Source organism: Nothoprocta perdicaria, unplaced genomic scaffold (genome assembly GCF_003342845.1).
Source record: "Nothoprocta perdicaria isolate Ctin4 unplaced genomic scaffold, notPer1 scaffold_46, whole genome shotgun sequence".
Taxonomy (NCBI): Eukaryota; Metazoa; Chordata; class Aves; order Tinamiformes; family Tinamidae; genus Nothoprocta; species Nothoprocta perdicaria.
The window spans coordinates 3,408,040-3,435,935 of record NW_020455710.1 but is presented as its reverse complement, the minus strand read 5'-3'; the positions used below and the strand labels follow the sequence as shown (position 1 = coordinate 3,435,935).

The 27,896-nt window shown below is 45.4% G+C and overlaps 1 protein-coding gene across 1 annotated transcript in view; it reads left to right on the top strand.

Moving 5' to 3' along the window:
* CACNG4 (calcium voltage-gated channel auxiliary subunit gamma 4) overlaps nucleotides 1-27,896 on the top strand; it is a 34,371-nt gene that overhangs the window by 740 nt on the left and 5,735 nt on the right. Inside the window, exon 2 of the mRNA XM_026046875.1 lies at nucleotides 26,664-26,747. Within this exon, the coding sequence (XP_025902660.1) occupies nucleotides 26,664-26,747 (84 nt within the window). The remainder of the gene's footprint in view (nucleotides 1-26,663; nucleotides 26,748-27,896) is intronic.

The following is a 27,896-nucleotide window of genomic DNA, read 5'->3' as shown; positions in this document are numbered from 1 at the left end:
TTGCCCTTTTTTTGGTTGTTTTTCCACAGTAATGCGCTTGGCCTCTCAGCTTCAGCGCACCCAATTCCATCAGCGCAACTTAGCACACATGAACTTTGCAGACCCGCTTTCCTGCCTTATTCCAAGTGACAGACGGCTCAGCCCGGGCGAGTCCGGCTGCAGCTCGGAGAGGAGTCGTTTTATGCCGAGTTCTTTCCTTTTTCCCCTCCTCAGGAAAGGCTATGGTATCCTCGGAGCACCTTGTCCTCACATCTGCTCCAATCTTGTCCTCTTCCTAACAATTTAAAGCTAAGCGTAGCCAGCCTCTTCCTCCTAAAACACCATGTTTGCTCCTAATAGCACCCGTGCACCGAGTGGCTGTCAAACAGGGAAATATTTTTAGACCGAAAGAGAGGATTGCTGAGATATGAAGGTTTCTGGGCAGCAATAAGGCTGAGATTTATGATTCCTAAAAGAAACCCAACTCTTGGTACGTGCTTTTGATCACCCCTGGAGCACAGGCTGGTTTCTGACAGCTGCTGAGCAGCCGCAGAGGTGCCAAGCGCCGTCCACTTGGACCCCACATCTCGTGCTCATCACTTCGCGGTCCAGGATCCTCAGCCTCCTTCTCCATGCTCTGTTGGCATCTCGCAGGAGCTGCTGGGCATGTCCTGCCAGGCCTGTCTGATCTGGGAGAAATCCCCAAGTTTCACCAAGCCAGGGTTTTTGCCTGGTCCTGCAGGAATCTCATGCAATTCTACTTTAACTGGTGGGTTTCTTTTTCCTTGAGTTTCAACTGGGCTTAGGTCAGAAATTTATATTTTTAAAACAGAGGAAGACAGCAGTGAAGCTTTGAGAAACGGGCAAGCATTGCAAGCAGTGGCCAGCAATGCTCACTAATCCCCCTTCCCTGGCACGGGGGCAGCACCTTTGCCTCCAGAGCACCTCGTTTTTCCAGGGATGCTCATCATCCAAGTTGATGATGCCCATCAAAAGGGTCATCAAAGATACTCTTTTTAAAGCTGTTTGTCGAAGAGAGGCTGAGCATAACGATTTGAGAAAACCATCCTCTGTTCATGGAGATGACAGAAAGCCATTAGTTCCTTCCTAAGTTTTCAGTATGCTCTGTCCTTATAAAGTAAAATATAGGGATACGTGAAAACACTTAATGTTTTAAACTGTATCATGGCACTCTGGTTTCAACATTGAAAGGCTGCTTTGTTTTATCAAATAATGAAATATATTTTCAGGAGAAATAAAAAAAAAACACCCCCTTGCTTGTTTCCAAGTGTCAGTCGTCCTGACTGGATGGTTCTTTAATGAAATCACACCCTAATGCTTGCAACTGTGATGAGATATGCAGCAAGAAAATAATTACAAATTCAGATTTGTATATACAGTTTAAATAGCCTGACTTGAAACCTATTTTTAGAACTCTTTTTTTTTCTGTGTGTTGGAATAGTAATTATAAAAGTCTACTTAATTTTTTGTTACGGTCTTAAGCGCCATTCCCCTCTTATCTCAAAACAGACAGATCTAAGAAGCAAATGTGCAAAAACTGGAAGTCTCTTGAGCAGCCCTTTAAATTGTGATCACCATGAACATAACATTGCAATGAGTAAATTTCAGGTCAGCTGAAATTTCCCGTGAAAACGGGAAGTCGAGGTAGATCAATAAAAATCAGTGGTCTTGGTTTGGAAGCGTCACCTGTTCTGCAGCCCTTCTTGAGTTCCAAGATTGCTAACAAATTTGCAGAAACAAAATGGAAAAGAGTAGCTTTCTGACTGAATTATTAGGCACTGCTCAGTGCTTTCCTGTTTAGCCTTCTCGGGTAATGCTTTATGACCAGATAGCATCGCAGTGATAACTGGAGCAATACGGCATGTGGATCCATCACCTTCTCTCTGCTTGGGGTGCAGTTGTCTTGGGCACAAAATCGTGTTTCGGTACTACCAGGCAATACTACTATGGGGCTTAGTCACTCAGGCAGCAGCATTAATGGCACGTTAGTCAAACGCTTGCCTGCCTAATCCCAGTTTTGCTCTTCTGCTGTGTTTGTCAGAGGTGCGGGTAGGAGGCTTTTGAATCTTAAATGACTTGAAACAATCCTGCTCTTTCTGCACGGGTTTAAAGCCTACACCAAGGCAATTGCCTTTCGTAGCAAGCAGTTTAGGATAAGCCTTGGTGTGGATGTGCATATGCCAGAGGTGGATGCTGCAGCTCAGGGAGGTGGCCCAGGCTACCTGTGGCTTTGGGACCACTGCAAAGCCACAGGAGAAGGGAGAATTTCCTCCCGAAGTCCCAGAACTGCAGCGTGCAGCCAGCCCAGCCTCGCTCCAGCCCGGCATCCCAGCCCTGTTAATGAGGAGAGCAAATCAGCCCCATTCCTAGTGACACTGGTGATGTCCTGTGTCCGCAGCCAGGCTGTGGTCACTCTCCCTCACTGTGGATCAGTGTCAGGGGCTGAAGAATAATCTTGCAAACCCTGCAAAGAATAATGCTGGCTCTCGCAAACAGTCCCCTAGTGCTCGGACTAACCTGATAAAGACAGATTAAGCCACTTACTTTCCAGCATCCCCTATTCCTATGTTAAATCTGCTGAATGTAAATGCTATGTAAGCCCTGCATAATCTTAATCCTAAGGAGAAACTGCTATTAAGCAAATGTACCAAATATTTACTTTAAAAAAAAAAAAAAAGCAATTTTTAAAACAGCAATTTATCTGCTGGAATGGCTTCATCTTCAAGAACGATCATGCTGAAGTTAATAGGACTGTTCACAACAGAGAGCTCTGCGGGCCCTATGAAATCAAGCAATGTACTTGCAATTTAAATTTATTCAAAGAGTATTTTATTAAACACTTCAGCCTCTAAATCCCTTTGAACCTATTGTGGCTGCTGCTTTCAGTATTCCCTGTTTGTCGTTTACTCTTCAAGTGGTGCAATTGGTTATTTAATTCACGTGGAGCCATTTGTCCTTCCTGACTGGGTAAGCGAAGCGTTTCCAGTCGGGAGGAAGGGCTGAGTCAAGCCTTTGTGACTCAAAACCTTGCAGAAATGCACATTTGCACAATTATCTGCAAGTTGTCTGGCTTGGATGAATGCGCACAAACATGGGTATCGCGGCGTGCACATGCTCTGCTTCCATGGATACCCCTGAAACCAAAACACAAACACGTACACAAATGTCTGAGGCAAGCGAAGGAAGGGAGTCCATCCGTGCTCCACGGTTTGGCCAGGAGGAAGGGGCATCCTTCAGTGTTCGTGGAGCCCCAGCACCACCGTTTGGATACGATACAGGCTTTATTTTTAAGTGCTATGGTGAAATTTTTGTTCACTTTAACAGCAAATGTTTTATTACTTCTATCTATATCTATATCTTCTATCTCCGGCATGGGCCGCCCTGGAGGTTGTGTCCATGGGCAAGGAGGGCGCCTGGAAGCGGAGCAGGGGTGACCTGTGTTGGCACCGTGCGCAGGGTGGCTGATGGGGTCAATACCCAGACTCGTGTCTCTGGCTGGAAAACTCATCCTGCGTGTGCTCTAACCTCTTTCCTAGATAATACTGGTATCTTCTATGTGTATCCTAGGCCTGAAAGTGCTCGTGCTGTGCTGACCATTGCTCAATGCAAGTCTTGTTGCTCAGTAGCCGTCTTCGTAGCTGAGTTTGAAATGGGGAGAGGGTGTCAGAAACATGTGGAGTGGATTTTGAGAGCCTTTGTAGGTTTATTTTTCCTGCTGAAGCCTCCGGTTTGCCAGGGAGAGGTTCTAAGCCTGGAGCAGAGTTCAATCTCTTCAAAACTGTGTCCATAGAACGGCCTATTTTAAAATACCAAGAAGTTTTGTGTTGGAGGGACTGTCAGCACGAGGTAGGCTAAGCAGTACATCTGTTCTCTCCTAAAAAAGAGCATGGATCTCTCAAACGCACCTCTTTGAACATTTGAAATGACTCTATTGATTTAACTAAACATCCATTCTTCCTGTGATGTTATATCAAACACGGATCTGAAGCTAATTGACTGACTATATGTTGCTTTAATGAATTAATTTACTCTCTTGGACCCGATCTGCTCCGTAGCCGGTAGGGAGCTCTCCGGCTGCACATGCTGGTTTTTTTTCCGTATTTTCCCCCTCTTTGGCTTTCTGCGTGTCAGATATCCCAGTCGCGGCGGGCTCCTGGGTGACCTTCGGCAGCACCGCGGCCCTCGGGCTCCTTCCAGCTGCCGCTGCGTCGTCTCATTGAGCCCTTGGCTGCCGCCCTGCCAGGAGCCCAACATGGGCCACCGGCAAGGAGTGCGAGGGGAGCGTGGGCTGGGAACAGGTGGGAATATCCAGGAAAGAGGCCTTTGATCCTAAACCATGTGTTACACCGTTACAGGAACAGAACGATAAAAAGGGGGGAATTAGGTGAGGCCAGCGTGTTCGTGCCCTTTTTTACAAATCTTTTGGCCCAACAGGAGTGTTTAGATAGCGAGTAAAATGTGAAATCTGATGTAATATTTTGAAGCACGTCGATATTCAGCAGGAGTCGGTGTGGTTGGATGTCACGGAGCAGTAACTGCTGCATCCCACGGTGGAGCTGGAGCTCCATGGATGCAGGAGGATGGGCCCGTGGGTCCGGGCTTTGCTAGTCCCCCGTGTGAGGCTGCGCGAGTCACTTTTTATCTTTCTCTCCCTGAAAAAAAGCAGGGATAATCGTGCTTCCTTCCCATCTGCTTTCCTCCGTAGTAATAATAAAAGAGGAAAGAAAATGTGGAGAAATTGGGACGCGGCAATAGGACTGCCCAGCTCGGTGAACTTGCATTGAACATGAGTTTAGCTGCTTTTGAAGTGTTTTGCTTGACACTTATGTTTTATACATATAAAAATTGGTATTTAAGCTTGTCTTCCTTGAGGGACAGGATTAAGTCTGATTCTGCACTTCCATAAATTTAAACTGCTTTCTAGGAAGTCAGTGGAGTTATGCCAATACGAAGCCAATGTAAGCGAAGGGATCATAGACCTGTCCCTTCGACTGGACCTTTTCCTGCTAGTCCTTCTTTTCAGAGCCAAGAATCATCTCATGAAACAAATCACACTTTCCAACATTTTTTTTTGTCATGCTGAAAAACTGCTTCAAATCATTACTTTGTGGTTATCTTCGTTTTAGACTTCTGTTTACTGGTATTTATTATATTGCAGTCTTACGGCTCCGCATACAAATTCTTACAACAGATGGCAAGGCAGGATGCAAAGGAGTAGTAAAAAAAAAGGCAGGATAAATGCACAACTGCCCATATGTCTGCAAGAGTGATCCACATTTATGACTTCAGAACAAAAAGATGTTTTCAGTTCCAGTGCCAGGCTTCTCTGTATTTTCTACCTTGCAGTAAAGCGTCTGAGTGCTTTGGTGTATTTATCGGTTAAATTACAGTGCATTTTGTCTTCTGTCTTCTCTTTGCAGATAGTTATTACCTTTATTTGTCTGCATTTCCAGGCAGATCTGCTCATTTTACCTTAAGAATTTTAGGGTGAAAGATGGCTCTTCCCTGGGCTTTGCTTTCTACTTTTTTCCCCTTTCTGAACGGTGTTCTGCATGTGGAAATGCCTGATTTTGCCACGTGTGGAGCAGGGGGCCCAGCACAAAAGAGGCGCTGGGCACCAGTGCAGAATTTGGGACTGTGGCTTTTTCTATCTTGGGATTTATTGTAATATTAATGATATGTGGCCTCTCTAATCTCTCGAAATAGCAGGCCTCAGGGCAAGCTGCCTGCAGGATGGATGGCCTGGCCTGGCCAGACTTCAGCTCCGTCGCCCTCGTCGCTGGGGCCCTTCTTGCCAGTTGTTGCATGCGCTGGGTCAGAGTCAGTCAGACTGGTGACACCCTCCTCGGTTCAGCCTCGCAGATACTCCAGCCCAGCTTTCTCTTCCATTTCATGCTATATTGCAGTGTCAAAATCTTTGCTCTCAATCCCTTTTCCTCCCGTTGAAACATTACAACTTCCCTTTTGTTAAAAAGGTACCTTCTAAATTAGCTTGTCAACCCTATCCAGGAGACTTGCTTTGGGAAGCTTGTAGATAGTGCCCCAGGTAGAAATCCACCATTTATTTCCCCTCTTAACCCTCAAGCATCTCTGTCGCCTCCTGCCAACCAAAAACATATAATCATACACCTGTCCAAAGGTCTGAGATTTGGACTTTCTTTCTCCTGTCTCTCTTATTTTGTTTTGTGTGTGTTATCTGGACTCATGTTTACTTTGCAAAGAGCACTGTAAATTTTTCTACAGCAGAAATGAGTCACTTTTTGTCAAACTTCATATATATAGGGACAATAGATCATAAACATGCTGTCATGATAGGGAGAGGTGGACAAAAGAGGAGTGCTACATGCAATTACGGTGTTTCCTGTGCAGATTGCCAGGCCCTGATACAAATTAACCTCTTTCATTGTTCTTTTTCAAGCATTCCTCCTTTTAATTGCTGTTTTGGAATTGTGCCATTTAGTTATGCCCTTTGAAAGCATCTCACTTAGCCAATCCCATTAGCTTGATAATACCAAATATTTCAGAGATATTCAGAAGCGACAAGCATCTCCCATTCAGCGGGAAGAGGCACCCAGTTCAGTGAGGAGTTTCCATCCTCATTTATGCTCCAACTTATTTTTTTCTGATTTAGTTAATAACTGTTTTTAAGGCACTGCCAATTTTCTACCAGAGGTCTCAGATCAATTTTCTCCCACTTACACATTTTAAATTGTACAATTTGGGATAGAATATGGATGATTGAACATTTTTTCTTGCCCACAAATATAGTATTCAATGGCATTGGGGCTGTTGAGTCTTATTTGCTTCCCAGAGGCATAGTTTATGCATTGTTGTTGTTGTAAGGCATTAAATAGAAACCATGGCATGTCACAATTATAACTTGAAATAGGATAATGCCAGAGGTACATTGCCTAAATGTAATCAAATCTAAAATACTACTGCCTGCATATACCTATCTTACGGCTGCATATATCTACCTTATGGCTCACTTGATATCAGTGATTGCTATTATCAACACACTGAGGATAATTCTTTATAAGACTCGCCATGTTTTATTTTTTAAAGCTCAGCTCCCAGCATTTAGATACCCACAGGCTAATGAAGTAGCAAATTCATTGAAGCTGAAAGACCTTGTGCTTGTTTAGACTGAATTTTCTAAGTAAGCCAGATATGAAGGTTAGTATTATTCCCTTGTACATCATTTGCTAATGGTAATAGTGTGCTTTAATCATCTTTGCCCAGTAGATCATCTAGTCTGAGGTAGTCATAGCAATGTTCTTCTGCATACTTACTTTTTACATGAAAAATTGGCTAAAGTTGGTTTCTGTGCATGTTAGATGGTTTTAAGCAAACCGATGAAACAGAAATTTGCACTATGCGGCAGCACGTTTATACTAATAACTCATGAGCAGGGTAGAAAGCCTGTAAATAGGCCAAAATATTGCCTAAAATAATTGATATTGTGTGACCTCTCCTGATGGAGAATGGGAAGCACTACCAGTGGGTTATTTGTTAGCAATTGCTAAATCTCCAAACTTGAGAAATTTGGGTTTTTTGCAAGATGTAGGAAGAGAGGGGCTTAGTGCTTCTAGACTCTTCTGTTTCCTCCCAAACTTAAGCTCCCCTGCTCCCATCTTGCCACCCTGACATCCCTCCATCCAGCTGACAAGTGTCTGCTCCGTACAGCTACAGCCTGACAACAATATAAAGCACTGCAATGGGGTTTACTACGAGAACTGCTGGAAAATGTCAGTAGCAAGCAGAGCTACCCTGGATAGGATAAAACCGCTCACAGATCTAAGTAACAGTTTGGAAACGCCTTCATAAAAGCCATGGTTTCTAATCCTAACCCATTCAGTCCTTGACCTTCTCCTGTAGCCAGGCAGCAGAGCGTGAGTTGTTTGTGGCTGCAGGAATTTGGGGTAATCGAGAGTCCCCATCCAAACACCACTCTATGCACATACACCGAGCTAATAAAACCCGGCGAGAGGCTGAGTTTATTGGCCTTGATCTTAGTGTCGCTTGGATGTGACCACCCTGCTTTGGATCGGAGCTGGCGCACATCTGCCTGCCTCTGAGTGCTGCTAACAGACGTGTCTGCCCCTCAACAAAAGCCCCTTTGAGGCGGTGGGTGATCTTTGCAAAGAGCGTAGCTTGTGAACTCAGAACGTGCTTCCAGAAATGGGTTATGTCTTTGAAGCTTATGTGGCTTTGGGAGTAAACAGAATTTTTTTGCTGAGTTGCTTAGGTGTTTCCCAAGTGTTTATCTGGGACTATGCCTCTACCTGCTAATCATGAGACCGAACATCCTGTGGTTCTTCTCAGCAGAGGGAAGGTTTTCTTCAGTGCCTGGTTGATGTCTCTCCTTTGCTGTGCCTGTTTTGCTGTCTTGTTGTCCTTGGCTTTAGCCCTGGCAAATGCAGACAGATCTGGGGATACCTGGAGATCCATAAAGATTCTGCAATAAAGCATATAGTATTCAAGAGTAACACGAGGTGCTGCATTCAGAGTAACACTTCTAATTATAGCCAATCAAAGAATTCATTTGCAATGTCCCTCTATGATAGTGCTTATTAAAACAGAACCCATTTTATAGGCAGAGAGCACATTAAGAGTGAAAAAAATAGCTACCCCATCCCATACAATGGTTTTGAAAGGGATCACCCTCGTAACTGGTTTTCTAGGAATACTCCCATCATTTTGATTTGCAGTCTTGTTCTGATTTTGATGACTTTCTGTGTCTCTTGGTAGCCAATTCCCAGTGAACTTTTCCTCATTTTATTTAAATTTCTGCATAAAAATGACAGCATTCTAGCTGGAGAGAGTCTTGGAGCGCAGCACTAAAACTCTGTAAAGAAGGAAATATGGGCCAGCAATTTTCCACCCGCGCTCTACATCTTAGCCCAGACCCTTGTCCTGCAAAGCGCCAACACGTGTTGACCTTGCAGAGGAACTGCTCGGCTGCAGAAGTTCCACAGAGGACCACCAGGACCCACCAGGGAAGCCAAGACCTTGTTGTCAGGCTCCACGGGCTGCATCTGTGAATGCAGCAATTCCCACAGGTTATCCCTTTTCCTGGCATGAATACTCTGCCCTGGGAGGGCTGTGCAAGTGGTTGCAGCTGGCCAGAATGTGGGTCTGCAGTTACTAATGCGGATTTTGTAGCATTAATATGCACCTGGTTTGGTGGCCAACTGGCACACTTAAGTCAGCCTAAAATGTGTGTGTAAGCCCTGTATTAAAAGAGGCATAAGAATTAGCATGTATCAAACATGTTATTAGACACGTGCCTGGTAGACATAATGTAGGATAATGAACATGATCACAGGAATAAATTAATAACTGAAAATATTTTTATATATATATGCACACTTAAAACGGGATAAGAACTAAGTGACACTTGTGTCACCAGTTTATAATTAAAATGCAGTGCTTGAATGGAAATGTAAGCTTCAATTAGCCAGCACGACCCTGCTTCCGGCTTTACTTCCCACTGAAAAGCAACGATAACAAGCTCACATTTATTATCAGAGTTTTTCCTGGAGCTGTGCACTGAAACATGCTCACATCTGAGCCCTTTCACTGAAGACATTTTTTCGCTTCAGCAGTTTGGCATGCCATACAAAGGCTCTCTGATTTTTAGTGATGTTCACCTCCTCTTACATAAAAATGTTTTCTGTGCATATTATTTGGTTTTAGTTAAAGTCCAGGTGCATGGGCGACGGAAGCACCAAAAGGATCGCTCATCACCCAGCACAACGGGTAATTATTGCTGAGCTTTGCTGCCTCGCACACACAAACCCTCTCTTGGCGCTCAGCTTTGTGGCTCCTGCAGAAAGAAAATACCTCCAATATAGCCCAAAGTGCTACAAGTGTAAGAGCAGATCCTCTGATAAATCCTTTGCCCATTTCGTGTTTATCTGTCCCAAGGGACAAAGCTTAACCACTTTGTTTAGAGACACTAATTTGCATTCTAATTTCATCTGTGGAAACTTATGTTAATTATGAGGTCTCATGTGCTCCCCTGCTCTCATCCCAGGGGTCTTCTCTCTGCTAGTTAGGCTCTCTGTAAAATGGTCAGATCGTCCCCTGGGTTTGCTCCCAACATGCAGCCAAGATTTGGATTTGTTTGTGCGAGATCCTTCCTGATGGTCCCACGTGCAGATCGGCAGGAATCACAGATTCCAAAGGAAGACAGGGAACGTATTTCTTAACTAGTGCTTAAAGTGGTGAGCAAAAGGGAGGCAAACCCCAGCCAGGTCCAAAATGTCAACATACGGTGGCTGAGGCTCCCAAATTGCACTCAGGGAACGTGTCTGTCCTGACGGAGATGGCACCGAGTGTCCTGCTGGACATCTTCTGCAATGCTCTTGCCAATATTTAAAGAAATTTCCACAGGCAGAATTGCTGTGATGTAGGAGTGGATGTCAAGCTGGAATATCTTAACTCGGACTAGACATATGCTCTTAGCTTTGGGTCAGGCAGTGATGTGTGGTGTAGTTAGAGTCCTAAGGGACCTTTCAACTTGTAAAAACCACAGAGCTCCTGTTCTTTTCCCACTGGTGTTATTCACATGGGATGGAATGACCTCTCCCAAACGCCTTTCCAACAGCAGCAGCAATCTCCCTCTCAATAGCATTTAATAACTACCCATGGAGAAAATTACACTCTATTTAGAAGGCCAGAAAAATCATCTTCAGTTTAACTCTGCTGACTTTGGTAGAATTGTACCAAAAATGAATTTTGGCTGATATCTTTTCTCATACTAATTTTCAGTGGCTGGGGTAAAAAAAAATAAAAGAGGGAAAAAAAGAAAACCCAGAACCAACACATTTCAAAGACTGCTTAAGCAAGTCTGAATGGTGAAATATTCTTTTAATTTCCATTTACACACGCAAATGGAAGTTTATTTTAGGTGTAGCTTGGAAGGCTGCCCTTGCACGAAGGCAGCTCTTTAAATATTTATACCGCCACAGTATGTAGCCACATGCATGTGCTTTTAATGATACGTTCCTTTCTAATTTAACCATTGGGTAACACGCTCTATAGTGTTTCATATTTTGCACTCTGTTTATGCGACCCTTGGTGGGTTTTTTTATTTATTTGGCCATGGAAATGAGGAAGATGCCGAAGTAAGACCCAGAGTACAGTGGAAATCCAGTTCTTGGAAGAGCATTGCTGGGCAGCGCTCACGGGGATGACATGTGGGAAACTAAGACTGTGTGGTGTCGTGGCTTCCATGGAAGCTGATGGCTTTGGCGGTACCTGCAGGTTGGGCTGTGGCTACCAGGTTTTGTGGGAGATTATTCCCCCAGTGGAAAAGAGGCCTCAGGAGGTTGGGCAGAGCTGTATCCTGGTGCTATTGCCAGCTTACAGGGAGAGCAAGAGTGATATGTTCTGGCACACTTTATCACAAAGGTGTGCTTTTAGATCTGCAAGCCGACCTTTCCTTCGCTCTCGTGCTCACGGGGCCTTATTCTACACCTGCTACCCAAGGAAGATCTTCACTTCAGTCAATAAACGTCTTGGCTGAGGATAACAAGCTGAACAAAATACTGAAATACAATTTACCTGAGCTGTGGCGTAATCGGGAAAGGAATTGATTCATAAGCAATTCCCGTGCAGCCGAGGAGCTCATTCCCTGCTGTTCCCGCTGCTGATTCAGTCGTAGTGGGGCTGGCGTCGGCTCCGCCGGCACACGGGCTGCCTCGGAGGAGCACAGGGGTATTTTTGCATCATCTCTCCTCTGAACCAAATCTGGTAGGATTTGGCTGCCGCCGCGACTTGGTTAGCTCTGCTAATGCACGAGGAAAGCGACATTGTTTGCTCCAAACAAAAGCCATCTGGGCTTGGCGGGCTCACAGCTTCTCCCAGGAAAAGAATCCGTGAATCAGCTAAATGCAGGGAACTATTCTCTCCAACCATGGGAGGGCAAAGGTATGGCTGAGCTTAAAATCCACTTACTCAGGGCTTCTCTTGGGCGTGCAGCGGGAATTTTTACTCAGGGCTTGCTGCAAATCTGGTTAAATTCGCATTTTTGGAGGCAAGCAGTCAATGCATCTGAAGTGCACACTTGACATATGTTTCTTTTCACATGCTGTCCTCCGTTCGTTTCATGTAGCAGATGCTCAGTTTACCACTTCAGATGTATTCTTATTTACTAGAAATTATTTTAGAAAATAGCTATTTGGAAGGCAACGTTTTCCGAGCTCCTTTGGGATGTTTAGGGCTCCTTGTTGCAGCTTCCCTTTGTGGCTACATGCAGATGTTGGCAGGTTAATTTGCATTTGAAGAGCTGGATGCAGTGAGCTAAGCACTGGTTTTCTTCCCTGCCTCTAAAGGCAGTCGCTTAACTGCTCTGTGCCAAGTCCAGCCTTGCTGCTGCTCTTCCTCATTAACTAGAGCAACACCCAAGCTGAGCTTGGCCCATCCTTAACTGCCCATTTATTCTGGGCTGAATTAAGCCCCCTGACTATGCAAAAGGAAGGAGCTTAGCCTGCAAATTGATGGTACAGCAGTGAAATGCAAAGACGGTCCCGCTTGCAGAGCAGGGCAGGATGTACAAGCTGGTTCATCCCAGTTCCACACTACCATCCTGCTTCTGGAAAATGCAGGTGCAAACCTTGGAGCCGGAGTGCTGGGTTTAGCAGGCTGAGCTAGTCAGCTGGAGCCAGAAATGGTTTAGTTACAAGGGAATCCTGCTATCAGAAAACCAGGCAGTTTGCACTACCTGAGCTCCTTCCTAGATAACTCTTTTTTTGTTGTTTTCTTTTTTTTTTTTTTTTTGTTAATTTTTGGGGTTTTTTTGTGTGTGTGTTTTTCTCCTCCCTTAGAATAATGTTGCAAAACACCACCAGCCTCAGAGCTGCAGCCCCATCGCGACCAAGTACTCATTGCTTCCTCCGCATTTCCTTTTCTTTCTCTTAGATGCATGTTGGCCTCCACCTGCATTTGGGAGCATTAGTAGCAAAATTCCCAGGAGAAATGGAGACAGCTGCAAAGTAGTTCATCACCCCTATAGGTGATACAGCCCCACATGGGCTATATGTGAGACTATAAGCACCGTACGTGAGTGCAGTGGCCCTTCTTTATATCCTCCAGCCCAACATTTGTGTCATATGTAAAGCTATTTGCATCATATATGATGATGCCTTCCTTATAAATGCCTCTTTTTCCATTGCAACCACATCAGGGAAGAGCTGGGCAAGGGAGGCTTTGCTGTTATTTGAGCACTCTCCTGGTACCCCAAGTGACTTGAGCTCACGGCGCATCGCGGCTTGCCCTGGACAAGAACACCTAAGAACAGGATTTTTGACCTTCAAGGTTTTCCTTATCTCTGAACATTACAGCTGGATGGCAACAAGATCCAGCTTGTCAACAACAAGAAATAAAAGAAAAATAAAACTAATTTAAAACCCCACAGTGGCAGTGGAATAAATTCATACATTTATCATTTCAGAGGTTCCCACTGCTCCTGCCTCTTTTCCTGCAAGGTTTAAGTTATTAGATTTTTTTTACATTATGCTTTGTCTCCTAAGAATAGAATACAATTTACAGAAGCTCATATGGATGAGAAAGAGTTTTCCTTTTGTGCTTTTGCACACAAGGTTAACATGCACGAGCCTGCACCTTTTACCTTTCTAGAACGTCACTTCATACTAGCAGATAAACTAATTCAATATTCAAAAATAGATTTCAAAATCCCTAAAAGAAGAAGGCTTGTTGCCTGAGCTGCTGCTTAAGAAATATCGTGCCTTGTAGTGTTTGGCACAAGACTTTGGACGGGTTTAAGGTGCAAAGTCTCCTAACTCTTCCATATGCAACTGGTTCTACCAGCTGTAGAAATGGGGATATTTGCACAAGAAAAGATTCTTAGAGTGCACAGAGGTTTGCGGGATGAGGGCCTGTGCTCACCCTAACAGCTGCAAAGAACCTGCTAAAATGAAACTATCAAGTACTGTAAATCTCACGATTTTTAAGCTTCAGAGACAGAGAGTAATTTTTAAGCGGAATTTTAACTCACATGCACATGAATTATTTCTACTCTCTTGCTCAAAAATAGCAGTTTGAGGCTGACTCATGACGCTGTTCTGCAGGGCTAGAGTGTGGCCAGGCACCTGCCCATACCCAGGAGCAATGACCTTTCCGTGGGCACCTGTGCCGAACATCCAGCCCGTGGACGTGGCGCTGCACAACGAGGCCCGTGTTCTTTGCGTGCATTTTCCTTCCTTGACGAGGATCGTCAGGGAAGGTCCCGGGTTTAGGTCCGAACATCTCGCTACCGTCTCGGGCCGGCAGGGAAGCTCTAATTCGTGGCTGATAGAGGCCAGCAGCAAAACTGCTGTCGCTGCGAGGCCGGGAGCGCCGCGGTGCGTGACTCAGAGGTGCTCTGACTCACAGAGCCCCCGGTGACTTCTCCGGTGATGGGAGCGGGTTAGACACCGCGTCGCACTCAAGCTTGAAGTCACGATCCGAATCATGGCGTTCGGGGCCTCGTTTGCTTCCCGACAAGAGCAGACGTTGTGCTTCTCCGAGCAGGAGACGGTCTCTGCGGTCCTAGAAAGCCAGCTCCCAGAACACCGCTAGGAAAGCAAAGATTAAGACTGCGAGGAGACAACTGCATTTCTTCAGGAGCCCTTTGGAAGTCGACGGCAGACTGAGGAATTGGCCAGGCAGCAGGAAGCGTCGGATCAGGCTGCTCGAGGCATGTGGGTCATGCAGGACAACACGGCCCTCCTGTGAGGAGCTCTTGGGACCACTTTGATGGTGGGATATCGTGCTGTCAGTGCTCCTCTGCACACCCGCAGGCTGGTGGCCATGGTCATCCCAGGAACAGTCGTCACCTCGGGAGCACAGGAGAGAGGCCAGATGAAAAGGATAAAAAGGATAAAAAAATTGAAGATCAATGACCAATAACTCCTCACTCTTCAGGAGCTACTTGCAGGTGCACAACCTTGTGAACCCCATCTGTGGAGAATTAGGGATCTGTGATCACTAGGAAACCTTTTTACCTGCTGATGTTTAGGAGATAAAGTCCTCACCTGCCTGTAGCATGGGGGGCAAGGGAGCTCTTGGAGCCAGCTGATATTTCAACATGACCGCATATTTTTAGAGCCATCCTATGGTGCAGAATTTTTAACTTCCATTTCACCGACTTTGAAGCCTGGCAAACTTTCATTAACATTTGATGTCTTGAAGTCACGCAAGGTCTAAGGAAAGGGAGAGAGCGAAATACGCCTTTTGGGAACGTGTTTGCAAAGGTGCTGGGGGCTTAAAAAGAAAAGGGTTCCAGCACCACCACCCTCTTTGCACCAAGTGCTTTTAAAGTCCCCAGACCATCCAGGACATGTAGGTAGAGTCCCAGCACACAGCATGGAGTTAATTAATGGATAGTTGAAGTTAACACGTGAAACACCGGGAGTTTTTCTGGCCCTTGGGGCCACTTCAAGTACATTTTAGAAAGAGCCCCTCGCCTAGAAGGATTGTGCCGCTCTCCTGTCACAGGCTGCGGCAGTGGGAAGAAGAGACATATTTTTGCCTCAGCTCTTTGGCAAAAATACATTGGCAGCATCTCACGGAGTTGTAAAGCTTGAGTAAGGAGCAGAACGTGGCCCCATTAGGAGGAGCGGGGTTTTGGAAAGCTGCCCTTCAGCCTGGAGATGCCAGAGGAGCATCACGGCACGGGCAGCCGTGGGGCTCAGCCCTGGGGAGCCCCATTCCGCCTTCTGCAATGTGGGGAATTTGCCATACCTGGAATTGAGGAAGCTTGGCATCATGCTGGGTAAGGCGCCTGGAGGGGGAAAGTGCTATAAATGGCTCCTTCTGCATGGCACCATTCCCAGGGAGGCAAGTCCAGCGGGTCCTGCACAAGCTGTTGTCTCGGGAGGTCTCTCCTGGTGTTAACAACCCGGCCCTCTCCTGCCTGCAAGGCTCAGGAGGGAATATGGGCCCTGAGGTGCTGCAGGATGAGCCACAAAGTCCCTGCGATGTGTGGGCACGACCCATGCACCCCACGGAGACGGCAGCTGATGGAAACGCGGCATTTCTACAGTGCTGGAGAGGACGAGGTTTGAGCAGGAGAGCGTGGGAGGGAGCCCATGGCACAACCAGCTGCGAGACCAGGCACATGGGCACCTACCTTTCCTTGGTTCCAGCAAAAGGATCCTTCCTTGGGAATGTCTTCTCCCAGCTATTGCCCCACCATCCTCTGCCAGCAAAAGGCAGGGAGCCTTTTTGGTTACAAAGGGAGATGCGATCCAGATCCATTGGCTGGGGCTCCAAGCGACAGAATCTCAGGATGCAGCTCCCAGGCTGGATTGCCCACAGCTCCCACCAGCATTAGCTCTCCCCTGTGCAGCAGGTAGAGACATTTCATAGTAAAAATGCAATTCTGAAATACCAAAAGAGGGAAGAAAGTAACCTCAGAATTCATCAATAAAATATTTATGCGTCTGTGCTTTAGTGCACTGTAATTTTGCATGATACGCTTGGCTTTTCAAGACTGAATAGATTAGGCACTTCTGATTCATTAAACACATTTTTCCCAAATGCTGTTTCTACAAATACTGTGGGACCATTGTGCTTAGCTGTATTTATTAGCTGGCGTAACAAGCAAGTTACATCTTCCATAAACCTTAGTGTAACCTGCTTAAATGTGTTGCTCTGAATCTCAGCAGAGAAGAAAACAGTTCTGATGAATAATTAAAGCTGAAAGAGCTCATGCTGCTTTTGCAGGCTTGTTTTTATTTGTCGCTGTTTAGTTTGCATGAGGAAAGTTTCAGGTGCAGGAGCCAGACGAGCTCTCCTCTGCTTGCGTTCATTCTAATTGCTGCTCAGTAGCTGTCCCCCTTGCAAGGTATTAATTCATTTGTTAACTTTAACTATTTAAAGCGAGCACAGAGCAGTGCCGGGCTCCCTGCACCCCTTGCCTGCTGTCGCTGGGACGAGCAGCGCCGTGTCCCGCGGCGGCGGCGCGCGGAGCCGAGCGGGGCCGCGGGCGCGCGGTGCTGGGGAGCCCCCGGGCTGCCATCTGGTGCCCGTCTCCACGGGCACTGCCAATCTGCCGCGCTCCCTCGCTCCTCCCCGGCGTCTCGCTCCCCGCGGCCACCCGCAGCCCACCCTCCTCTTCCTCCTCCTTCCTCCCATCTTTCCTTCCCTCCTCCCCTGTGAACCACCTCCAGCTTCCTTCCCCCTCTGCCCTGGAGTGCTGCTTTTCTTCCTCCATTATCAACCGTCTTCCTCCTCCAGAGCGGTTCAGTGTCATTTTCCCACTCCCCAAGTGCCTCCGTAGGGATCAGCACATCCCATCACAGTGCCACCCGTTCCCCCTGCTGCCCTGCTGTCCTTTATATTCTCCTCCAGGATATATTTCCTGAAACACTTTTGTTCCTTTCAATGCTTTTTTCCACACCAGAACCTGTTCTTTGTGCCCAGCAGCCCAGTCATGTAGTGCCGAGGTTGGATGGTAGCCCCGAGCAGTCCCTTAGCCCGGTCTCCTGGAGGCTCTGCCCTAATCTCCCTTGGTGCGTTGTCCTTTGTGCTCAGACGCTGTAGGGATGAGTTTGAACCTTGACTTGTGTTTCCCAAATTCAGCCCGCATCTGGGTCTGGCAGTTACAGCCCCTTTCTCCTAACCTTTCGATTGCCTCTTGTCAGCTGCCCTGGTTCAGTCCTGCATCACTGACTGTGCATGATCAATCTCTAGAGATTTTTCTTCTATGTTTAACTCAACAAGCTGGCATGGAAATGAGGAAGACATGATCCAAAATGAATTCAGATCCAAGTCAAGGTCGCTGCGTTATGAAGCCAGACGTTTTGCAAGCATTCCCTTCAATTAAAATGATTTATGAAGTGAAATTTCTCTAGTGCTTCTTCAATATCCAGTCCCCCTTTTTTCTTAATGCATCATCTTGTGATGGATCAACATGAATTGAAGTGACATGGAAATTTGACATGATTTACAGTGTTTCCAAATATCCTATATATTATCAGTTAATTACTGAGCTCCTATATCACAGCTTTCCAATCTTAACTCCTTCATGAGAAGATTTTTGCGAGTGGGACATGAATGGCCCACACAGTGAGCTAAGCAGATAACAGCCAAAAGGTGGTTCATGAAGAGTTTGGTCCTATATGTGAGGTTAGAGATGGTCCTTGCTATTAGAGCAGACAGTAATTCATTTCATGAAGAGAAATTATTGCATGGTACCTTGTAAGCTGCTGCTACACAAGGAGATGTGTAAGATGAGCCATTCTCCCTACTGACTGGCTCTGGAGGGTTGTTTCTTAAATTGCAGACTGCTATATGGCAATTGCAAATCACAGCTATCCTGCCTGTTTGAAATGAAGGCATTTCAGAACCTTAAAAGTGAAGGTTTAAGGGAGTCTAAAAGTAGAAATTAAGGATGAGAAGACAATAGCTCCAGGATGTTTGTGTAGGAAAGCTGAGGTGGAAGAGCACACAGGGGACGCAGCATCGTGCATTATGCTGGGTATGTTTCAAGAGCAGTAGTTCAAGATAATATTCATTCCTCAGATGTGACCATCTTAAATTATAAAGCCACTAGGGACTCTGAAGAGACATCAATGTCCATTTCCTTAAATTTCTTCCCCAGGTAGTGATGAGCCATGATATAGGCTTTATGGACATGCTGTGATCATAAGAGGTGAACCCATCAAGTCCTGGTTGATCACCATGTTAATGAGGGAGAACTGATGACTTACTGAAGTAAGGGAAACCAGATGGATAGAAAATAAACTATCCCTTCAGGGAAACTTGATTCCAATTGTGCCAGCACAGGAAAAAAAGCACAGTTTGACAATGTGAAAATAAACACAATTTGTCATTTTGCAGCACATGAATACTTCTTCAGACAAAATGACTAGCTGTTCCCAAAGTTGCATCCCATAAAGTTGGGCATTTCATTTATCTCATAATGATTGATGGACTGGCAGCAGGCTGCCTGGAGGAGCTGTGTTAGTATTAGTGAATGTACGCCAGGGTCATGAAAGTTGGAAAAACAGTGGGGTTTTGGTCCAAATTAACACACATCTCAATCTGAGCTTGCATATGGGCCATCACTGCTGATTTCTCATGCTCTCTAAGGTGGTCCAGCTGTATAGTTACAGTTGTCATGAATAATACGTTAGTCCCAGACACGTTGTGCCAAAAGCACTGTTGGGTAGTAAATACCTCATTAAATTAAGGCATTTTGGACCAGAATGTAAGAAAGAGCAGGAAACTCTCTGGAGACTGCCTTTTATTTGAAGCTATGACAGATGAAGACGTTCACCTGTGAATCCCAAGCTAACTATTCAAGAGACCAATTTTAGCTAAGGATGAAAAAAGAAAACAACTAAAAAACTCTAATGGAGTTTTCTATCAAGTTTCTGAATTCATTTTAAAAGAAAGAGAACGATTATGCGAACTTACATGAAGAGAAACAGCTTTGGCAAAGTTGCGGAGAAGCAAAATATGGAAATGAGTGGTGAGAGAAACTTCTGGGCTGCCGGGATAAAGGAGATACAGGATGAGAAGAAGTGTGAAGGCAGAATACAGCAAGTGTGGGCCGCTGTGGTATATGGAAAGGCACACACAGAAAAGTGAGTTAACAACCCCATGACAGCTAGGAATGCTGACAGTCTCTTGGGATTCAGCCAGGCTTGGGAACGCGTTACGACTCAGGGCTAGCTTAGCTCTGATTTTGAAAGGTTCCTCGAGCAATGCAGCCAACGTTGCCCACAAATCACAAGACAGACTCAGGGTGAGGAATTGTCCCTCTTTCCCTGTGCGGATGGTTTACTAAACACAAACTGATCATCACGTCAGTGCCTCTTCTTAGAAAACACAGATTCATTCCCTTGATATGCTCAGTAAGAAGAGGCAACGAAGATTAAAATAAGCCACAGAATCCCCCAAATTTGCACAAAATGGCACAAGAGGATATGGCTAAGGAGGAGCAAATTGCAGGTGGCTGGAAGGAGGCAGTCAGCAATGCCCAAAGGGGCGACGGGAGATGCCTGAGCAGCAGCTACGATGTACTTGGAAGAGGGAAATGGAAAATAAGTGGCTCAAAACAAAGCATAACACACCATCAAATCTTATCTCCTTTGCTGCTGTCCTACATTTCCCTGATACTATTGATATTCTCTGTGGTAGCACAAGGACACTTAGTACTTTTGGCAGCAGTTTTGTAATGACTGAAGCGAATTTGAAGGACAGCAGCCAGACGCTGTGATGTGTTTTATGAGCTCCCACATGTGCAGGTGAGGGGAAGCTGCAGGAAATGAGCACCACTGCCATGGATTTTCTAACATGACTCAAGGTCTCAGATAAAACCTTATATGGAACAAAAGGCTCTCGTCGTGTTTAATGAAGTTTTTGGCATCTTCCTTGCGTCTGCTCAGTTCTTACACTGAAACACAAATGCACAACTGCTTTTATGGTATTCACCCAGCTGAAGATTGGCTGCTGATGCTGTGTATACCCACGTGAGCAAAAACCAAGGGAGCCCTTGGAGGCACCTGCCTGAATGCCTCCCGGTGCAAGAATTTAGAGTTCGGATGTGCTTTTATAGGCTGTGTACACCCAACTACTTGGGCTGCTGCGTCCTGAACTGCAGAATGACCAAATAAAATTTGATCAGTGAGTAACATAGCTCATGCCAGAACTAGAAGTCAGAACTGCAGCACCCAAGGGGGTAGGTGTCTCCTCCTCCTCCTCCATGGAGGCCAAGCTCTTGGGACAAGTGGCGATGGTGAGTGGCCACTGAATCTGGTGGAGGTCAGTTCAGACACCCTATTTGAGCCATGGGAAACTCAAGAGCAGCAGAAGAGAAAAGGGTGGGTCCCCAACATGAAGGTCAAACCGCTCAAGCGGGAACCTCACTATTTACGGCTGCGAAATGGGCACTCAAGTCAGCAGAGATGGCCCTGCAGAAATGTGGAGCATGAGCTCCACACTAAAGAGAAAAGTAAAACAAGGGAACAGGGCCAAGACGTCCCTTAGGCTGTCCCATCTAAGATGGGGCAGGAGAAGGGGACTTTATTGAGCACCAAGGAGATACTGCACCCAGTAAAGGAGAACAAGATGAGACCCTACCAAAGTGAAGACGAGACGGTTGAAAGATTGTAAGGCCCTACAGAAAATACTTGAGAATGGTGGTGTAAAGCAGTCTTTGCTCCATACAAAGTGGCTGATAAATACAGATGGGAGCTTTACTTGGTGTGAGAATAAAATGTGTGAGGATAAAATCCCTTTAAGGACTCAGCAGGGTTGATTTTGTTGTGGGTACATGCGGCATTCCCAGCCACACGCGGTCAGCTCGCTTGTGCTGCCTCGCTGGCTCGCACTCACGGCCCTGCGCTCCTAATATTCCTACATCCTGAGTGTTTTCCGCAAACAAGGTCTATCCTTGCAAGAATACGGCAACCACGCCATGCAGGAGCAGCGCACAGCATCGCACTGCCTCTCAGGAAGAGCCAGAAATACGAACCAACTGTCATACGGACAAGAACTTGCCTGTCTGTCAGGACTCACGGGGTGGCAGACAGCGTCTGGCTCGGCAGTGACTTCCAAGAGCAATCTCCACGGCGAAGCTGCAGCCTTCCCAGGGATCTCGCAGCAGCCAAGCTGCTCGCAGAGCCACACACCCAATAAATGTGCCTTTAACCTCCCGAGGGTTTGTGCTGCGCTCGCCGTGACGGTGACGGCAGCGTCGCAGCCGCTGGCTCGCACGCGGAGTGCTTCACGCACTGCCTGCATCCAATAGAGCCTGATTTCCCTCCTAATGACACCATTAGAGATCTTCTAGGAGAGGCTCACAGGAGCCCTGCTTGTCTAAGTCAAGCCCAAGTCTATGAAATGCTCGGTAGGAGAGAAATAATCGAACTCTGGACAAATTAATGTAGAAAGTGCCAAGTTAAAGGAAAAAAAATCTAATTCTGTTCCTCATGGTGTGAGTGGAGAGCTCTGAACAGCAATGCCCTGTGCTTGACCATCAGCGCCAGGGAGCAAATTTTGGAAGGAAATCATGGATGGTTGGCACATCACCCATTCCTCTTTCCAAGCATTATTTTATGACAAGAAGAATGAAGGGGGAAAAGTTAACTTAGTGGCTCCATTCGCTGTTGTGTCAATCCACTGAGATAGTGTAGTTTTACTGCTGAAAAGGCAAAGAACGTGGTGCGCAGATAGACTCAGCGCTGTGAATTTTGTGGAGAGCAACATTTTCTGGCATGTCTGATCTCCTTTGCTCACTGCAGCTCAAATCACACTGCAAGAGACTTCAGAACTTGTCAGCACAGAAATCTTCCTAAGCAAAAAAAATATATATATATAAAAAAAACCTGTCTCTCTGCTCCTCCAACAGAGTCCAGCTCTGACACACTCTCACTCACTATAAATAGAGATTCTTCATTTTTGTCAAAGGGAAATGCAAAGCCCTGCCATTAAGGAAATTCGGTCCACATATGGGTTTGGTTAGACAGCCACCACGCTCAGTCAACTTCCATGAATGCAGCTCTTCTGCAGGTTGCCTGGGATGTTATCCATCACTCAGCCCTCTCAGTGCTGATAAATTCAGCAAAGTTGTCATTTAAACATTCAGACATTCAAGCGTTAGCAACAAATCCTGCTGCTCTTTGCTCCAGAACAAGAGCGCAGAATTCAGCAGAGATGCAACGCGCAGAAGCAGTGGGCTAACTCGCCTCTGTTTCTTTACTAATTGCCTTATTTTTAATATGCTGTCAGCTCCTTCCAGCTTGTATCGCTTGTATCTGAGCACACTTGCTGTAAAATGACCTTTAAAATCTGTTCCTTATACTTCTTTAAGTCTTCCCAGAAGACCTGCAGTTGGTAAAAGGAAAGCAGCTGGTCAGTGTGGTTTTGGGCTGGAGCTCTGCCCTGCATGTTTGCCTACCTGCAGGTAATTAGTGGAGCCATGGAGCGCTTGGGGGCTGACATTCATAGCACTCATTCCATGCACACACACCCCTGCAGAGCAAGCCTCGCTCGCCTCTATAAATAGTGAGCACATGTGTGTCCCAAGTATCCGTGCTGCTCAGTGCAGGAATGTGTTGTGTTGGCAGGGAACGCAAGGCGGCTGCAAATGTTTAGCATCCTGTGAGAAAGCCAGGAAGGCTCCTCAAACAAGCCCCAGCCTGGGGGGTTTTGCTGCTCACTCTCACCAGCACGAAGGCTGGTAGGGGAAACGGTTAATCAAGCAGGAGCTCTGCAGAAGCTGTCGATGGGGACTGAGGGAGACCGGCTAGAACCCTCTATCCTCATGTGTCTCCCACTGCTATCAAATATCGCCTTCCGTAAGCTCATGCTCTGAGCAGAGAGACAGAAATCGCTATTGACAGAAGTACCCCGCAGACAAGGTCCTCTGCTGTAAAGCTGCTAGCATCTTGCATGGTGGAAACCTATTTTAAATGACAACACAACACTAATGCTATGGAAAGATCGTGTTGCATGTAGGTTGCAGAATTATGGGGAGGAGGGAGGAAACAAAAGCAAAGCTTGCCTTGACAAATATCATCACATATTGAAAGGTTCTTATCTTCCAGCACTGAAAACATTTGTGAAAACACTCTGGGTGCATCAGGGAACTAAATACTAACCATGGGAAACAGCCATTTGAAAGAAATAGCTATTTGAAAGAAATGGCCTGATGGAGTGGCCAGCAATGATATATGTGCTCAGTGCACGTTCACAAACAGGGGTAAGCAGAGCTGGCGTCCCATAGCATTAACCCCTTCTCACTGGTCACAAAATAGAGCCACCGTGCACAATCCTGCCTTAATTAAAGGATTATCTGAGCGAGAGTAAGGGGGAGGCAGTATGTGACCAGAACTGTCATCACTAATTTGATTTACCATTAAAAACCCCTGTGTTCTCTGATAGCCCAAACAAAAAAGCAAAGCTTAATGTTGACTTAGGCACTACATGCCTCCCCTTACCACATTATCTGACTATGTCACACTCTAATTATAGTTATCTGAACAACACTTAGTGGGGTTGGGAAGTGCTAACCTTGTAGGTGACAAGTTTGGACAAGGAGGGAAGCACAGACTAACAAAGCAGTTTTAGTTTCTAAGGACCAGCAAAGACCAAGCAGCAAGAAAGAAAGCAGCAAGTCTCTTTTCTTACAATATCAGGACCACCTTAGCAAATTTTCCTCTTCATTATCGCTAACCCAAATCCTGTAGACCTTGCTCAAAATTCAGAATGAAATTATGGGGAAAAAAAGCATTATAATATTTGCATTTCTAAAAACATTTAAAATATATCAGTAATCATTCAAAAAAAGAAGTAGCACTTAACAGCATCTCACTGGGATATTAGATCTTAATCTCAGGAGGTAGCCAGAAGTGCTTTTCAGTGTTTTAGTATCTGTTAGGCAGTGATTGCAGTTTATTTATCTCTCCCTAGTGGATAGAGCAGTACTAGGTAAATACTCCATCTCCCAACTGTATAAGAGACTATCCCTGTTCTCAAAGAAGGAAAAAAATCTCTTCTCCTCCACGTCCTGGTGTGGTGGGTCCATGGGAGCCTTTCCTGAGCACGGAGCAGTAGCCCCGTTTGAACACAGCCCTTCAGAAGACCTGTAAGGTCTGCAGGTATTGGGCAGATCCTGGAGAATATTTGTTATTGAAGCCAAATATGAGGCATTCCCTTTTCTGCCACCTCTATCCCATGGCTTTTATCCCTTTTCTATCTACTTTACATGCTAGAGCAGGAGCTATTTGGGCTCTTGTCTGTGCCGTGCTCTGGTATTAAATACCGTGCAGGTTTGCAAAGCAGTCTTAGGTGGAGAGTCCACTCTCCTTTTGGCAACTGTACAGTTTCAGGGAACTTGTGAGATCACAGTTATCTCTTATATTTCTGTTTTTCAAACAGAACATTGCAATAAAATTAGTCATCTGCTTTAAATCGTACTGTGGAAGGAAGGCCATGCAGACTGAGAGCTCACCCCATCGATATCCACACGAGCACGGTGTCATTGACAAGCCTATTTCCACAGGAAATTACAAGAAAACTATGTAGATTTTTCTTTAATGAATAGGAAGAAAAAGCATCCTCTAAATATAGTTCCTCTAAATTGCCGTACCACGATGAAGACCTGCACAGAAATGACCATCCCACTCTCAGAGGCCCAGTTATGCTGGGAGAGATTTACATCCATTGTGCGAAATGCCATAAAAATAAGTGCTGGGATCTGTGAAATCTGCATTTTGGGTTGCTCTGCTCAAGAGCCACGAGGAGCAGCAAAGCAGCCGAGGGCAACCAAAGGGCTGTGGGGGCAAATGTGTGCAGCAGCAGGTCCGAACTGAAGGGCTCCTGCCTGCCCTGCAGACAGTGCAGGTGTCTGCACGACCCATGCTGCACGAGCCACTTGTTTGTCTTGCACAGTCTCTGAAATGCTGTGCAGAGAAAGCCCGAGCTGTTATCATGGAACAGATCCATCATTTACTGCAAGAATTAAATGCACTGTAGTGGCAGACCTGTGATTGACGCTCACTGGGTGCGATTGAAATCTTATGGATTAGGAATGCTTCTGAGAAGATCTTTGTAATCATCAGTAATAGATAGTAAAATAAATCCACAGCTATATCCTACAGACTGCAGCTGGGCTTCTGTGAAAGTAGCATTAACCGATGATTTTTAAATCCTTCTGTCAGCTAGAACTGTAAGCACCAAATACTCCCGTGCAGAAGAGAGCTCATCCTGGCTGATATCTGTTCCTGAGCATGAAAGCCCTGGTTAATGAATAATGAAAGCACCAAGGCACACTCACACCTCAGGGCTTCACTCCCACAGGCAGCTCCCTGGATAGAAATCCTTGCGTCCCCACGTAGCTTGCTGTGCCTGTGGTCTCGGTGATCACGTTGCAGCTGAGACTAGATGTATAATCATGATATAAAATAATGCAAAATAGTAACGTAAGTCTTTACCCAGGTGGACAGAGTGCTGAACCAATGTGTCCAGCCTGGCTTTGCTCATGCTTGTGATTTATTGCACAGGTTTATGGTTAAATGAATATATACGTCCAACAAAACTGAACCAAAATTGAAAGGGAACATAGGGGTTTAAATTACAACAACAATATTTTTACAGACTTGTTTTCCAGGCCTGGAGAGTAATTGAAGAAGCCTCAAACAGCAAAACATTCAGCATCTCTGATAAGGGAACCCGACACTTCTCTGGGAATGAGAAAGGAGAGGTGTTAAGCACTATAAAGTCACTGGGTTTACCGTAGTAACAGCCAGAGCGCCAGCCCTGGAGCAGGAACCCATAGCAACAGTCACTGTAGGAACAAAAAGCAGCTTTGCAAACTCAGTATCCTTCTGAGATAAGTACTACATTGATAAAGAAAAGCACAGAGAGGTTAAAAAAAAATGAAGATAATGGTATTAGTATCACTGTTAAGAAAAAGAATCCAAGTCCTAGCTCTCTTCCTAGAGGAAGGCTTCAGTCCAGACTGTCTGCAATTCATCACCTAAGAAGTGGTTTCTTGATGGCATAAAAAATAATGTAGACCAACCCTATAGGCAAATGATTTGCTTATGCAACTTGGAAGGAAAAGGAAATGAAGGAAAGCTAGCAGAAGCTCATTTGCATGGTTCTGTTATATATGTATTGTTTGCTTTGTTTTCATTTAGGAATCTACAAAGGACATTGCTTCCGAATCAACCATTTTCCTGAAGATAATGACTATGACCATGACAGCTCAGAATACCTTCTCCGTAAGTTGAAAAGTAATATATAATACACAGGCTTAACAGAGGTAGACAGAAAGTCTTCCTTTTCCTCTTCTGTAAAGTCAAACCCAATTCTTACTCCTTGCAAGAGATTAGCCCAAACTAGGTGCAAAGAGCAGTCATAACATATATCTGGTTCAGAGTGCAGAAAATACAAGTCATGACTTTCCTCCAGCCAGGGCAATTCACACGATTCTGGTGCCCATTCTCTAAAACATATCTGGTCATTTGCTCCAAGAGGGACCTGAAGGACATCACTGTAGAGGAGAAACACATCCCATCCATTGCAGCTGCTGGGACACCTCCCCATGCAGTGAAATCTGTGCATTTTGGGAAGGAAAGTAAGATTTCTGCAGATAACAGTAACGTTTTAGCATGAATGTGTGTTATATCCTTCTGCACTGAATCCCTTACCCAGCTGTTGCTTTTGCAGAGCAGCACAGCTAAAAGAAATGCCCTTTACAAAGGAAAGGAACTGCAGTTCACAAGGTGTGGGGAAAGCTTCAGGGAGCAGTGAATGAGGCTGCTGGCTCATGCGTACAGCAGGTCAAAATACTGTTCAATTATGCTCCTATTAATTACCTGAGGAAAAAAAAATAACAAAACACTTAGAAAACCACTTTGTCCTTCTGCTCATTTCTGGGAAACAGCTTCTGTTTGCTAAGATAGAAGGAAAAAAAAATCTCTTAGAAAGTTACAGTTACGAGAAAACCTAGGTATTTTTTCATCGTTTCTCTTGTCAATTTAGATCAGTCATAGTGCTTGTGTGACATGATTTCAGTGCTCAGTCTAAGGCAAAATAGCAGAGTGTGAGCACGGATGCATTTATCTTTCATGCAAACGGTTGGAACTAATGTTAAATTGATACCAAGTCAGCTTTAGGAAAGAAATATCTTTAGTAAAGGACTGTAAGTGAAAGAGCAATTAAGTAGGATCTTGATAAGTGTATATTATGCCTTCTTTATTTGGAGAAAGGGGAGAATCTGGGGAAAACAGCATAGAGCTCCTCAGTAAGACAGCGATTTCACGCTATCCAAGTGCAGGGGGTAAATTGCAAGTATTCTTGTGACTAATGATCCTAAAGTCTATTTTCCAAAGTGACTAAATCCAGATCTGAAAAATAATTTGGTTCAA